This window comes from Pseudophryne corroboree, chromosome 2 (genome assembly GCF_028390025.1).
Source record: "Pseudophryne corroboree isolate aPseCor3 chromosome 2, aPseCor3.hap2, whole genome shotgun sequence".
Lineage (NCBI taxonomy): Eukaryota > Metazoa > Chordata > Amphibia > Anura > Myobatrachidae > Pseudophryne > Pseudophryne corroboree.
This window is the reverse complement of record NC_086445.1, coordinates 50624334-50638425: the sequence shown is the minus strand read 5'-3', so window position 1 is coordinate 50638425 and position 14092 is coordinate 50624334. Positions and strand designations below refer to the sequence as shown.

Sequence of the window (14092 nt, the reverse complement as noted above, 5' to 3'; positions counted from 1 at the left end):
GAATTATGTGTATAAATGCATTACTAATGTGTGGCATTATGTGTATAAGGTGCTCTACTATGTGGCGTTGTGTATAGAAAGGGCACTACTGTGTCGTCTAATTTGAATAAAGAGCAATAGGGTGTGGTGTAATGTGAATAAGGAGCAATTCAGTGTGATGTAATGTGAATAAGGGGCTCTACTGTGAGGAGTAACGTTTATAAGATAAAGTGATACTACTGTGGGATGTAATATGAATTATGGAAACTATCGCATGATCAGATGTGAATAAAGTTGCAGTACTGTGTGGCGTAATTGGAATTGGGGTTACTATTGTGTGGCCATGCCCCTTGCCAGCAAAAACACACCCCTTTTTAGGCTGTGCGTCAAATGTGCAACTGTTCATATTTAAAATATAGGGGGTACAAACACAAAAACACCAAAATCAGGACTGCTATGGGTGAGGGATGATGGTGCTGGGAAAGAGGTTCAAGGTCAGAGGCGGAACCAGCGGTGGTGCTAGGGGGCACCAGCCAAAATCTTGCCTAGGGCATCATACTGGTTAGGGCCGGCTCTGCCCTGACTATTGGGAGGTTGGAAGATATTTTCCCTGCCGCGCACACGGGAGGAAGGTGCCCCCAAATGGGTTTGGCATTAAAATGGGCTGTGACAAATCGCATCCATGAGCAGCGTGGGCGGGGCCTGATGGCACAAATTGCATTATCATGGCCCGCCCACTTCTTAAGAGAGAGAAAGTGGGATCTGGAAGGGTGACAGACTCTCCTGGGAGTGGGGGAGGACTCACACAAATTGGTGATTTCCCAGGAGGATCCAGGAGAATATATGTAGGGGGCCAATGAGTACTCAGGATGTAAACTAGAGTCACGCAATGAATAGAGCTAAACAGAACAGCTGAAGACATACATGAATGTGACCCGGGATTCTGTGCATCATAAGAAACCTACCTGTATGAATCCAGCACAGCGATCACATCTCATTGCTTCCCTTAGCTATGTAGCTGAACGATTATTTTGCAATTGCGCATGTGCGATAATCCCTAAAAACTCCTATGGGGCATGCGTTTCACAGAGTGTATGTATAAAGGCGTTGTTGCAATTGAGACGGGCGGTATTAGAAATGTGGAAAAGTGACAGATGTTCATGGGTGGTGACTGGGATGTGGCTAGTAGTGCACACATTAATGGTCCATTCAGTGGGTGTGTTACAGGAGTGCCCTGGGCGGTGACTGGGAGGTGGCTAGTAGTGCACACATTAATGGTCCATTCAGTGGGAGTGTTATGGGAGTGTCCTGGGTGGTGACTGGGTTATGGCTAGTAGTGCACACATAAATGGTCCATTCAGTGGGCGTGTTATGGGACTGTCCTGGGTGGTGACTGGGTTATGGCTAGTAGTGCACACATAAATGGTCCATTCAGTGGGCGTGTTATGGGAGTGTCCTGGGCGGTGACTGGGTTATGGCTAGTAGTGCACACATAAATGGTCCATTCAGTGGGCGTGTTATGGGAGTGTCCTGGGCGGTGACTGGGAGGTGGCTAGTAGTGCACACATAAATGGTCCATTCAGTGGGCGTGTTATGGGACTGTCCTGGGTGGTGACTGGGTTATGGCTAGTAGTGCACACATAAATGGTCCATTCAGTGGGTGTGTTATGGGAGTGTCCTGGGCGGTGACTGGGTTATGGCTAGTAGTGCACACATAAATGGTCCATTCAGTGGGCGTGTTATGGGAGTGTCCTGGGCGGTGACTGGGTTATGGCTAGTAGTGCACACATAAATGATCCATTCAGTGGGTGTGTTATGGGAGTGTCCTGGGCGGTGACTGAGATGTGGCTAGTAGTGCACACATTAATGGTCCATTCAGTGGGTGTGTTACAGGAGTGTCCTGGGCGGTGACTGGGAGGTGGCTAGTAGTGCACAAATTAATGGTCCATTCAGTGGGCGTGTTATGGGAGTGTCCTGGGCGGTGACTGGGTTATGGCTAGTAGTGCACACATAAATGGTCCATTCAGTGGGTGTGTTATGGGAGTGTCCTGGGCGGTGACTGGGTTATGGCTAGTAGTGCACACATAAATGGTCCATTCAGTGGGCGTGTTATGGGAGTGTCCTGGGCGGTGACTGGGAGGTGGCTAGTAGTGCACACATAAATGGTCCATTCAGTGGGTGTGTTATGGGAGTGTCCTGGGTGGTGACTGGGTTATGGCTAGTAGTGCACACATAAATGGTCCATTCAGTGGGCGTGTTATAGGAGTGTCCTGGGCGGTGACTGGGTTATGGCTAGTAGTGCACACATTAATGGTCCATTCAGTGGGTGTGTTACAGGAGTGTCCTGGGCGGTGACTGGGAGGTGGCTAGTAGTGCACACATTAATGGTCCATTCAGTGGGAGTGTTATGGGAGTGTCCTGGGTGGTGACTGGGTTATGGCTAGTAGTGCACACATAAATGGTCCATTCAGTGGGCGTGTTATGGGACTGTCCTGGGTGGTGACTGGGTTATGGCTAGTAGTGCACACATAAATGGTCCATTCAGTGGGCGTGTTATGGGAGTGTCCTGGGCGGTGACTGGGTTATGGCTAGTAGTGCACACATAAATGGTCCATTCAGTGGGTGTGTTATGGGAGTGTCCTGGGCGGTGACTGAGATGTGGCTAGTAGTGCACACATTAATGGTCCATTCAGTGGGTGTGTTACAGGAGTGTCCTGGGCGGTGACTGGGAGGTGGCTAGTAGTGCACAAATTAATGGTCCATTCAGTGGGCGTGTTATGGGAGTGTCCTGGGCGGTGACTGGGTTATGGCTAGTAGTGCACACATAAATGGTCCATTCAGTGGGTGTGTTATGGGAGTGTCCTGGGCGGTGACTGGGTTATGGCTAGTAGTGCACACATAAATGGTCCATTCAGTGGGCGTGTTATGGGAGTGTCCTGGGCGGTGACTGGGAGGTGGCTAGTAGTGCACACATAAATGGTCCATTCAGTGGGTGTGTTATGGGAGTGTCCTGGGTGGTGACTGGGTTATGGCTAGTAGTGCACACATAAATGGTCCATTCAGTGGGCGTGTTATGGGACTGTCCTGGGTGGTGACTGGGTTATGGCTAGTAGTGCACACATAAATGGTCCATTCAGTGGGCGTGTTATGGGAGTGTCCTGGGCGGTGACTGGGTTATGGCTAGTAGTGCACACATAAATGGTCCATTCAGTGGGTGTGTTATGGGAGTGTCCTGGGCGGTGACTGAGATGTGGCTAGTAGTGCACACATTAATGGTCCATTCAGTGGGTGTGTTACAGGAGTGTCCTGGGCGGTGACTGGGAGGTGGCTAGTAGTGCACAAATTAATGGTCCATTCAGTGGGCGTGTTATGGGAGTGTCCTGGGCGGTGACTGGGTTATGGCTAGTAGTGCACACATAAATGGTCCATTCAGTGGGTGTGTTATGGGAGTGTCCTGGGCGGTGACTGGGTTATGGCTAGTAGTGCACACATAAATGGTCCATTCAGTGGGCGTGTTATGGGAGTGTCCTGGGCGGTGACTGGGAGGTGGCTAGTAGTGCACACATAAATGGTCCATTCAGTGGGCGTGTTATGGGACTGTCCTGGGTGGTGACTGGGTTATGGCTAGTAGTGCACACATAAATGGTCCATTCAGTGGGTGTGTTATGGGAGTGTCCTGGGCGGTGACTGGGTTATGGCTAGTAGTGCACACATAAATGGTCCATTCAGTGGGCGTGTTATGGGACTGTCCTGGGTGGTGACTGGGTTATGGCTAGTAGTGCACACATAAATGGTCCATTCAGTGGGCGTGTTATGGGAGTGTCCTGGGCGGTGACTGTGATGTGGCTAGTAGTGCACACATTAATGGTCCATTCAGTGGGTGTGTTACGGGAGTGTCCTGGGCGGTGACTGGGATGTGGCTAGTAGTGCACACATTAATGGTCCATTCAGTGGGCGTGTTACGGGAGTGTCCTGGGTGGTGACTGGGTTATGGCTAGTAGTGCACACATAAATGGTCCATTCAGTGGGTGTGTTATGGGAGTGTCCTGGGCGGTGACTGGGTTATGGCTAGTAGTGCACACATAAATGGTCCATTCAGTGGGCGTGTTATGGGACTGTCCTGGGCGGTGACTGGGTTATGGCTAGTAGTGCACACATAAATGGTCCATTCAGTGGGCGTGTTATGGGACTGTCCTGGGCGGTGACTGGGTTATGGCTAGTAGTGCACACATAAATGGTCCATTCAGTGGGCGTGTTATGGGACTGTCCTGGGTGGTGACTGGGTTATGGCTAGTAGTGCACATATAATGGTCCATTCAGTGGGCGTGTTATGGGAGTGTCCTGGGCGGTGACTGGGTTATGGCTAGTAGTGCACACATAAATGGTCCATTCAGTAGGCGTGTTATGAGTGTCCTGGGTGGTGACTGAGAGGTGACTAATAATGCATGCTAAAATGGTCCATTCAGTGGGCGTGTTATGGGAAAGTAGGAGGCATGTCAGTGACAGCGGCTGTATTCCCAGACGCACAGCCCCAGATATATGAGGCCATGGTCAGGCAGAGTCACCTGCCATAGGGCTGCTGCAAGGCTCAAAGGTGCGACAGATGGTGGTGACTTAGGATGCACCAATCAGCATTACAGCATGCATGGACACTGCAAGCAGGGCTCTAACTAGGGGTGTGCAAGTGGTGCCATCACCCTGGGTGTAAGGACCTGGGGGCGGCACCATCACTGCCCCACAGCACCTGAATATGGCTTGCAGAGCACCTGGAACTGCACCGTGCAGCCAGTAGCGCTACTGCAGATCTGCCCTCGCTCCTGCACACACCCTGCTGTCTGTAGGACGCTCCGGGTAGTGCTGTACTTCCTAGTGCTGCCGCCCCAGCCCCCTAGGCCCTGGATGCAAGTGGGTGTCTCAGTCACTGCACATCTGGATGCCTGGATGTACACAAGGGTAGGACTTTGCAGCACATCTGCATACAGTTGCAGACGGGTGACCACCAAGTGATGCGCTGCAGTCACGTCTGCATTCACCTCTAAAGCAGGCCCTGTGTATGCAATGAAATGAAATCCCAGCTTCTCCTAACTTTCAGGGTGGGATGTACTAAAGAAACAATGCGGTAACCCCATTTTCGGGGGTTTTACCGCATTTTCAAATATACTATCACCCGACCGCTGCGTTTTCGCCGATGAGGGTATCGCCATCTCTGGATGGTGATACCCTATAGAATCCTATGGGCTTCTTTTCGCCAGCCGCCGCAGATGCCTCCCCCCCCCCCCCCCCCCCCCCCCCGGCATACTTTCCTCCAGGAAGCCTGGACCCGGAAGGTAATCTCCTCCTCCCACTAGCAATGCAGGGGGGAGGAGGAGGCGCCGGCGACAGCCTGCTGCCTGCTTCCCGGCAGAGGAGCAGGTGAAGATCTCGGGAAGGTGACAGAGACCCCCTGCACACCACCTCACAGGTATCGTAGGGGGCCTCCGTCACCGCATTGCGATATTGATCGCATATGTTAGTACATATGTGATCAACATCGCTGCGATGCGCGGCGAGGGGTGGCGATGTATCTTAATACATCCCGCCTTCAGACAGAAATATAGGTAGGAAAATGCAACATTACACATAATGGTAACATAACAATCTGGTGCACTGGAGCACGTCCTTCCTATCTGTCACAAGCAGCAAAACACGATTGCCGTAGGCCCGTAGCTGCTGCAATTATTTAAAATGCTTAAAAAGCCACCAGGTATATTCTGCTGATAGGTCACTACGGGGGTCATTCCGAGTTGTTCGCTCGTTATTTTTTTTTCGCATCGGAGCGATTAGTCGCTAATGCGCATGCGCAATGTCCGCAGTGCGACTGCGCCAAGTAAATTTGCTATGCAGTTAGGTTTTTTACTCACGGCATTACAAGGTTTTTTCTTCGTTCTGGTGATCGTAATGTGATTGACAGGAAGTGGGTGTTTCTGGGTGGAAACTGGCCGTTTTATGGGTGTGCGCGAAAAAACGCTACCGTTTCTGGGAAAAACGCGGGAGTGGCTGGAGAAACGGAGGAGTGTCTGGGCGAACGCTGGGTGTGTTTGTGACGTCAAACCAGGAACGACACTGACTGAACTGATCGCAGATGCCGAGTAAGTGTGGAGCTACTCAGAAACTGCTAAGAAGTGTCTATTCGCAATTCTGCTATGCTAAGATTCACTCCCAGTAGGCGGCGGCTTAGCGTGTGCAATGCTGCTAAAAGCAGCTTGCGAGCGAACAACTCGGAATGACCCCCTATATGTACTCTCACTAGTCGTGGTTACTAAGCTCCCTGCTCACAGCTCTATGAATCCAATAACACACAACGGTCCTGATCCCGAACTACACGCAGATACATCTGCATCTTTATGCAAATACTCCGACCGGTTTTCAGCCTACTGGGACGCAGACTGGCAGCGGCTCTATTCTGTTGTAACACGCACTAAGACGCACCAACGTTGCACCATCAGCAGGTGCAATTATGTTGCCTAAACACGACCTCCAGTCAGTACTACTGCGTCTTTAGACACGCCCGCGTCCGGCTTGCCACCCCGATTACCTCCTAGGAACGACCACTGAAAATCAATCTCTCTGTGGGGGTCATTCAGACCTGATTGCTGCTGTGCGTTTTTGCACAGTGTGCGATCAGGTCCTAGCTGCACATGCGTGTGCTCCGAAATAAGCAAGCGCGTCGGACAACAACAAATGGCATCGCCGGTCAGCGACGGGATGGTGTGACGGGATGGCCGGCGATGCCCTTTGTTGTTGTCCGACGTGCGTGCACATTACGGTGCATGCGCAGTTAGTACCTGATCACCTGCTGTGTGAAAACGCACAGCAGCCATCCGGTCTGAATCCCCCCCTGTGTGCAATTTCGATCTGTGTTACCATCGGAATACATGCGCAGGGCAGCTAACGCTTGACATCGCATCTGTGTGAACCACTGAATCGGGAAGACAGCAAACGGCCCAAATGTAATATATTATTTATATTGCATTAATGACCTTTCTTGAAATGAAACCATTTTCTCAGTGCCCCATGTTTCTGCGGAACAAACGGTAACGCTAAAGGTGCGATGTGTGCTTACGATTTTGACTATATAGTCAAAATCGTAAGAAAAGTTAGCACATATAGCGCCGTGTGTACACAGCTTGCGATACCGATGCGCGCTTCTGCGGGCTTAGTGTCGCAAGAAAAAATAGACTATGCAGGCAAGTTAATTTTGTCTACAAAGTGTACAATAGTTTCTAGTATAGTCAAAATCGCACATAGGGGGGTCATTCCGAGTTGATCGCTAGCTTCCGTTGTTCGCAGCGCAGTGATCAGGCAAAAAAATCAGCATTTCTGCGCATGCATATGCACCGCAATGCACAGGCACATCGTACGGGTACAATGAGCATCATGGGTTTGCACAGAGTCTAACGAAGATTCCAGTCGCGCGGCTGAACGCAGGAAGATTGACATGAAGTGGGCGTTTCTGGGTGGCAACTGACCGTTTTCAGGGAGTGCTTAGAAAAACGCAGGTGTGTCGGGAAAAACGCAGGCGTGGCTGGGCAAATGCTGGGCGGGTGTGTGACGTCAAAAGCCGTCCCTCCGTCGTTAGAATCAACGCACACGAAGAGTAACTACAGGGCTGGTCTTGTGTTGCACAAAAAGATTTTGCAGGCGCTCGGCTGCACAGGCGTTCGCACTTCTGCAAAACGAAAATACACTCCCCGGTGGGCGGCGACAATGCGTTTGCACGGCTGCTAAAAACTGCTAGCGAGCGAACAACTCGGAATGTCCCCCATAGTCAAAATCGCACCGTGTGTACAGTCAACATCGGTGGTTCTGGGCCTCCGGGGAGTTCAAGGGAAATCACACAGTCAAAATCAGCATTTAGTCAAAATCTCAGCGTGTGTAAGGCTCTGCTCAGAGAAAGCTCTACATGGTGCACCTGTCCGTGTGAATACTGTATCTGTCTGCAGGTATAGGGGCACTGATGGTGAGTTGCACACGTGTTGGACGTGATTTGACTTCTTTTTTTAAAAAGACGCCCCAGAGAAATTGGGCATTTACAGATGTGCCCACACGTACCTGTCCTCAAAGTGCGCCAAACAGCTCCATTTGGTGTGCTAATGACTTTGTGACTAAGGCTGGGTACACATTATGCCAACAGGTGGATCCGTTGCCATAGTGCCCGATTTGGTAGCATACACACTTACCAATCGGTGTCTGTCCTGACTTCACAACTGGGTGGTCATTTGCATTTATCCGCCCGGCTGTGATGTCAGTCCCTGCAGCTAGTGTACGTACGAGTGGTCGGCGGGTCGTCTGTACACACAGCCAGACATGCATCGCATCACACATTGTTGCGCTTAATATGCGTCCTTATACCATTTCCTCTGGGACCAAAAAACTAATCCCAGGCGCCCAGGGCACTATAAGTGACTGTAGGTGCAGCTACGATGCGACACAGGTGCTAAATTCAGAAATAAGTACAAAAGTCCTTGTTACTATCATGGCGGAGTGTCTAGGTGTTACCAGGTGTCTCGCACCACATTACACAAAAAAAGACACTCACATGTGCCACAAGACGCGTCCAGCTCTAACGTATAACGCACGTGTGCAGCTTGTTGTGTGGACATGTGCACAACCAATTTGTGTGTTTTACACTGCATCAGTTATAATTCACTTCTTTATATATGTGGTACCGCAACCGTATATTGGGGGTCATTCCGAGTTGATCGCTAGCTGCCGTTGTTTGCAGCGCAGCGATCAGGCTAAAAAATTGCATTTATGTGCATGTGTATGCACCGCAATGCGCACGCGCGACGTATGGGTACAAAGTCCTTTGTGGTTTTGCACAGGTTCTAACGAAGCTTTTAGCCGTACGGCACAACGCAGGAAGATTGACAGGAAGGGGGCGTTTCTGGGTGCAACCGACCATTTTCTGGGAGTGTTTGGAAAAACGCAGGCGTGGCTGAGCGAACGCTGGGCGGGTGTGTGACGTCAAAAGCCAACCCTCCAACGTTAGAATCAACGTACACGAAGAGTACGTCCAGGGCTGGTCTTGTTTTGCACAAAATGTTTTCGCAGGCGCTCTGCTGCACAGGCGTTCGCACTTCTGCAAAGCGAAAATACACTCCCCGGTGGGCGGCGACAATGCGTTTGCACGGCTGCTAAAAACTGCTAGCGAGCGATCAACTCGGAATGACCCCCATTGACTGCATCCCAACGCAACAGTCTGCTGTCACTTATATGGGTGTTTGAAGTCACCCAGGATTTTTGTAACCCTGTATAAGGACAAATCCATAGTCTAGAATAATTGAAATCTGAAGTGACTTTTAAGGTCGCTCAAGTGATGACATCAGAATGCAGCGATTATAAGTCCTGCTACAGATATTATTTATACAGGCATTAATTATAGGCGTCTGTGTATACAGTATATCACCTTCTGTCACATATAATCACTTAGTGTATTATAATATAACTACTCACCATGGCCACGTCAGCCTGAAAGATCTGCTTGATGAATTTGTTCTTGGAGGAGTGAACCAGTTGTATGATGTCCCCGTGGAGGGTGTCCCGGTTCTTCTCCAGGAATCCTGCAGTAGGGAGGACAGACGGAGTGAGCGGAGCCGCCGGGACACAAACACCTACTGCATGACATGTAGGTACCCACAGGGGGAGGTATGTTCTAGTGCGGTGTCAAATACTGACCACATAGATATGTAATAATATGCACTGTGACCTCAGTCCCGCATTCACCCTCTGCTCGCTAGTGACAGTCAGTCTAGCTTTCCCTTTCCAGGTGCCAGCCAAGGGCCGGAGTCAGGGTTCCGGATGCTCTAGACCAGTGGTGGCCAACGCGTGGCTCTTGAGCCACATGTGGCTCTTTCTTTATTCAAATGTGGCTCCCAACACTCAAAGTCACGTAACCACAAGAGATCTGTAAACCGCTGCACTCCAGCCAGACATGCAGCAGCACTATGTAGACTGAGAACTGAGGGAGCCAAACACACATGGGGGAGCTGGCTGGAGTGACACAGGCGGGTGCTGGCTGGAGTGACACATGGGGGAGCTGGCTGGAGTGACACAGGCGGGTGCTGGCTGGAGGGACACATGGGGGAGCTGGCTGGAGTGACACAGGCGGGTGCTGACTGGAGTGACACAGGCGGGTGCTGGCTGGAGTGACGCAGGAGGGAGCTGGCTGGAGTGACACAGGCGGGTGCTGGCTGGAGTGACACAGGCGGGTGCTGGCTGGAGTGACACAGGCGGGTGCTGGCTGGAGTGACACATGGGGGAGCTGGCTGGAGTGACACAGGCGGGTGCTGGCTGGAGTGACACAGGAGGGTGCTGGCTGGAGTGACACAGGCGGGTGCTGGCTGGAGTGACACAGGAGGGTGCTGGCTGGAGTGACACAGGCGGGTGCTGGCTGGAGTGACACAGGCGGGTGCTGGCTGGAGTGACACAGGCGGGTGCTGGCTGGAGTGACACATGGGGGAGCTGGCTGGAGTGACACAGGCGGGTGCTGGCTGGAGGGACACATGGGGGAGCTGGCTGGAGTGACACAGGCGGGTGCTGGCTGGAGTGACACAGGCGGGTGCTGGCTGGAGTGACGCAGGAGGGAGCTGGCTGGAGTGACACAGGCGGGTGCTGGCTGGAGTGACACAGGCGGGTGCTGGCTGGAGTGACACAGGCGGGTGCTGGCTGGAGTGACACATGGGGGAGCTGGCTGGAGTGACACAGGCGGGTGCTGGCTGGAGTGACACAGGAGGGTGCTGGCTGGAGTGACACAGGTGGGTGCTGGCTGGAGTGACACAGGAGGGTGCTGGCTGGAGTGACACAGGCGGGTGCTGGCTGGAGTGACACAGGCGGGTGCTGGCTGGAGTGACACAGGCGGGTGCTGGCTGGAGTGACACATGGGGGAAGTGAAGTATATTATGTGAATCTGGCTTTCCAATATATTTTATGTGAATCTGGCTTTTTCAATTATTTGATGTAGAAGTGGCATTTTCATTGTATTTTATGTTGGATATGGCTTTTTCAATGTGTTTTATACAAGGGGCGTGGCCTAGCAGGCACGAGGTCACACCCCATTTTTGCAAGTGCGCCTTCGGCTCCAAGTCGGCTCTTTGATGTACCAAACAAGATTTCTTGGCTCTTTGACTCTGACTGGTTGGCCACCCCTGCTCTAGACTAACACACACGTACTGTAGATACACCCCGAGCCCTCCACGGGTTGGGATTGAAATGCCGGCGGTCAGAATCCCAACTGCGGCATCCCGATGATCAGAATCCATACTTACCTTCCCCCAATGGCCTCCGAACCCTAATGGCCCCCGAACCCTAACCCTCTCTAATAGCAGCCTAAACCTAACCCTCCCTCCCACCACCTGTAGCCTAACCCTCCCCGGTGGTGCCTAAACCTACCCCCCTCCCTCTCTCCCTCAGCCTAACCCTAACACTCCCCAGGGAGTGCCTAAACCTACTCCCCCCCCCACACACAGCCTAAACCTACCCCCCTCCCTCTCTCCCTCAGCCTAACCCTAAAACTCCCCAGGGAGTGCCTAAACCTACTCCGCCCCCCCCCCCCCCCCCACAGCCGAAACCTAACCCCCTGGGCTGCAGCATAACCCTAACCCTCCCCCCGCAGCCTAAACCTCCCCCACTCCCTATCCGCAGCCTAACCCTAGCCCTCCGTAGGGGGTGCCTAAACCTAACCCCCCCCTCCCCCTGCAGCCTAAACCTAACCTCCCCCTCCCCCCATCCCGCAGCCTAAACCTAACACCGCCCCCCACGGCTAACCTGTCAGACAGTTTGGCGGATGCTCATTTGGGATCCCAACGGTCAGGATTCCGGTGCCAGAATGGCGACCCTATTTGGGATGCCAGTGTCGACAGACTGAGTAAAGTCGGGATTCTGGTGACAGTATTCTGACTGCCGGGATCCCCCCTCCACACAGGCACACAACCTTCAGCTGCCCAAACAAGAACATTTTTAATGAAAGACTCTAAAGGGCCCATTTACCATTTAATATTTGCGGCATATTCTTCGAAAACACCTTAATATGTTTGGGGGGGATACCCGCAAATATCAAGTATCCCCCTAATGTATGGTATCTCCGATATCTGCTGCAGTGCCTACATTTCCGACAGCAGCAGCCGCCATCATAGGATTCTCTGGAGGATTTACCAATCCAGCGGAGTTTGGCCTCCACAGCTAACGGCATCTGAAGATGGCATTGTGCTGCTGTAGCCTACGGGCTACACTTGACAAAATCCACTGGCACTGCAGAGGCTTCCACTGGAACCCTCAACACCAATGACCGACACACGTGTGTGTAGTAGTACCGACACAGATCTGATGCGGTCTCTTCATTCCGAACACATCACAGGGGCGGGTTCCTTCTGGAGCCCTTCTACTTGTGAGTGTTCATTGATACCGGCGGTATTATTGCGTACTGATAATAACGCGCCCAGATCACACTGCAAATGTGATTGGCTGACCCAGATGGCTCTGTTGCACAAGTAAAAGATTTAGCAGTAATATTATTATACTGGTGCAGCCATCTAGTGGGCACTTTGAGAATTGCAGGTATATCCCCGAAAGTTTGAAGCACCTCATCGGGGTGCCAGTGACTTTTAGAAGTCACTTTAATTAAGCTCACCACCAGCATGGCATTAATTAGGTCTCCATTTACGTCCCCAGCTGTCACTTCAGTCCCCTCCAGTCCTGGTGCTCTAGGCTGCAGCCTTATGAGCCTAATGGTTGATCAGGCACTGTGCCAGCTGCATTGCACATACTGTACAACAGATTCTATTATTTTACTGCAGTCCATATATTATCCCAGCTTAGTACATCATCAAACCACCCTTCCCCCTGGTAACAGGGCCCACTTTACTGCTTCCCGGTAGGCCCGCCGTAACCCTCATCCCACAGGCGACATCACTGACACACTTTTGTACAGATGCACCTTCCTAAATAATGTACAGGCTGTTAACCAACCAGCCCGTTCTAACCACATAACACCCATCCTCTACTCCCTTCACTGGCTGCCTGTAAGATGGCGAATCATCTTCAAGATTGGCTTACTGAGTTTCAAAGCACTACATGACCAGGGCCCAAGGTCCCTGAAGCAGCTACTGACCCCATACTGCCCCACTCCATTACTGCGATCTGTAGATGAAGGACTTTTAGCAGTACCTAGAATCTCCCGTAATTCATCTGGGGGTCGAGCTTTTAGTCAAGCGGCTCCGACTCTATGGAACTCACTTCCCCGCACAGTGCGTGAGGCCCCAACAATAGAATCCTTCAAAAGTAGACTCAAGACTTTCCTGTTTACTCAAGCATTTCCATAATGTCCCTTTAGTATCTACATGCTTCTGTATTTTATGAAAAGCTGTTCTGTACTTCATTATTTTCTGTACTGTATTATGCTATGTATCTGTTAAGCGCCTTTAGTCCTATTGGAGAAAGAGCGCTATATAAATAAAATTATTATTAATTATTATTATTATTATTACACAACGACACGGGGAGATTCTCTCACCTTTGGTTTCATAGTACACAATGCCGGCAAAGTGGCTGATCCCAAATTGCGTCTCATAGTTGTTTTTCGGTGGGATGTAATAGGTGTTCAGTTTGTGCTGGTTGTTGAGCTTATTCAGCATGGTGGTGTCTGTACCCTGAAAATATCAGGAAAATATCAGCACATTTCAAAATAATCAGCGGATATCAAGGTTGTTTGTAACTTGTGAGCTTCACTCTGAGCTCTCCGGCATACTGTATGCAATTTAGAGCGATCCTGAATCGGATTCCAGCATAGGGAAGACGTAATCTACTCTTGCGGGTGCGATGGCAGAAATGCGTCTGACACAGAATACGGTCGGATATTCACATAAGACTTGCGTTCGCTAGAGACATCAGGAATTGCAACGGCATTACTCAGGATCAGACGCTAAATGTTTTGTGGTGAGTTTAATCGCACAAGGGAAAACCTGAACTCATAATGGCGCTCAGGGAAATTCCTTGAACCCACCTGCTAATTATAGCCCTAGAAATGTAAAAAATATATATTGTGCAGTATTGATGTCTATCGACCGTCTATGGTTTT

The 14092-nt window shown here is 51.1% G+C and overlaps 1 protein-coding gene across 6 annotated transcripts in view; it reads right to left on the bottom strand.

The window, feature by feature from the left end:
* MYO7A (myosin VIIA) overlaps positions 1-14092 on the bottom strand; it is a 310031-nt gene that overhangs the window by 106993 nt on the left and 188946 nt on the right. For all 6 annotated transcript variants that reach the window (XM_063951274.1, XM_063951272.1, XM_063951275.1 and 3 more), the window contains 2 exons: positions 13529-13664; positions 9475-9581 (listed from right to left, as the gene is read on the bottom strand). In XM_063951274.1, the coding sequence (XP_063807344.1) occupies positions 9475-9581; positions 13529-13664 (243 nt within the window). The remainder of the gene's footprint in view (positions 1-9474; positions 9582-13528; positions 13665-14092) is intronic.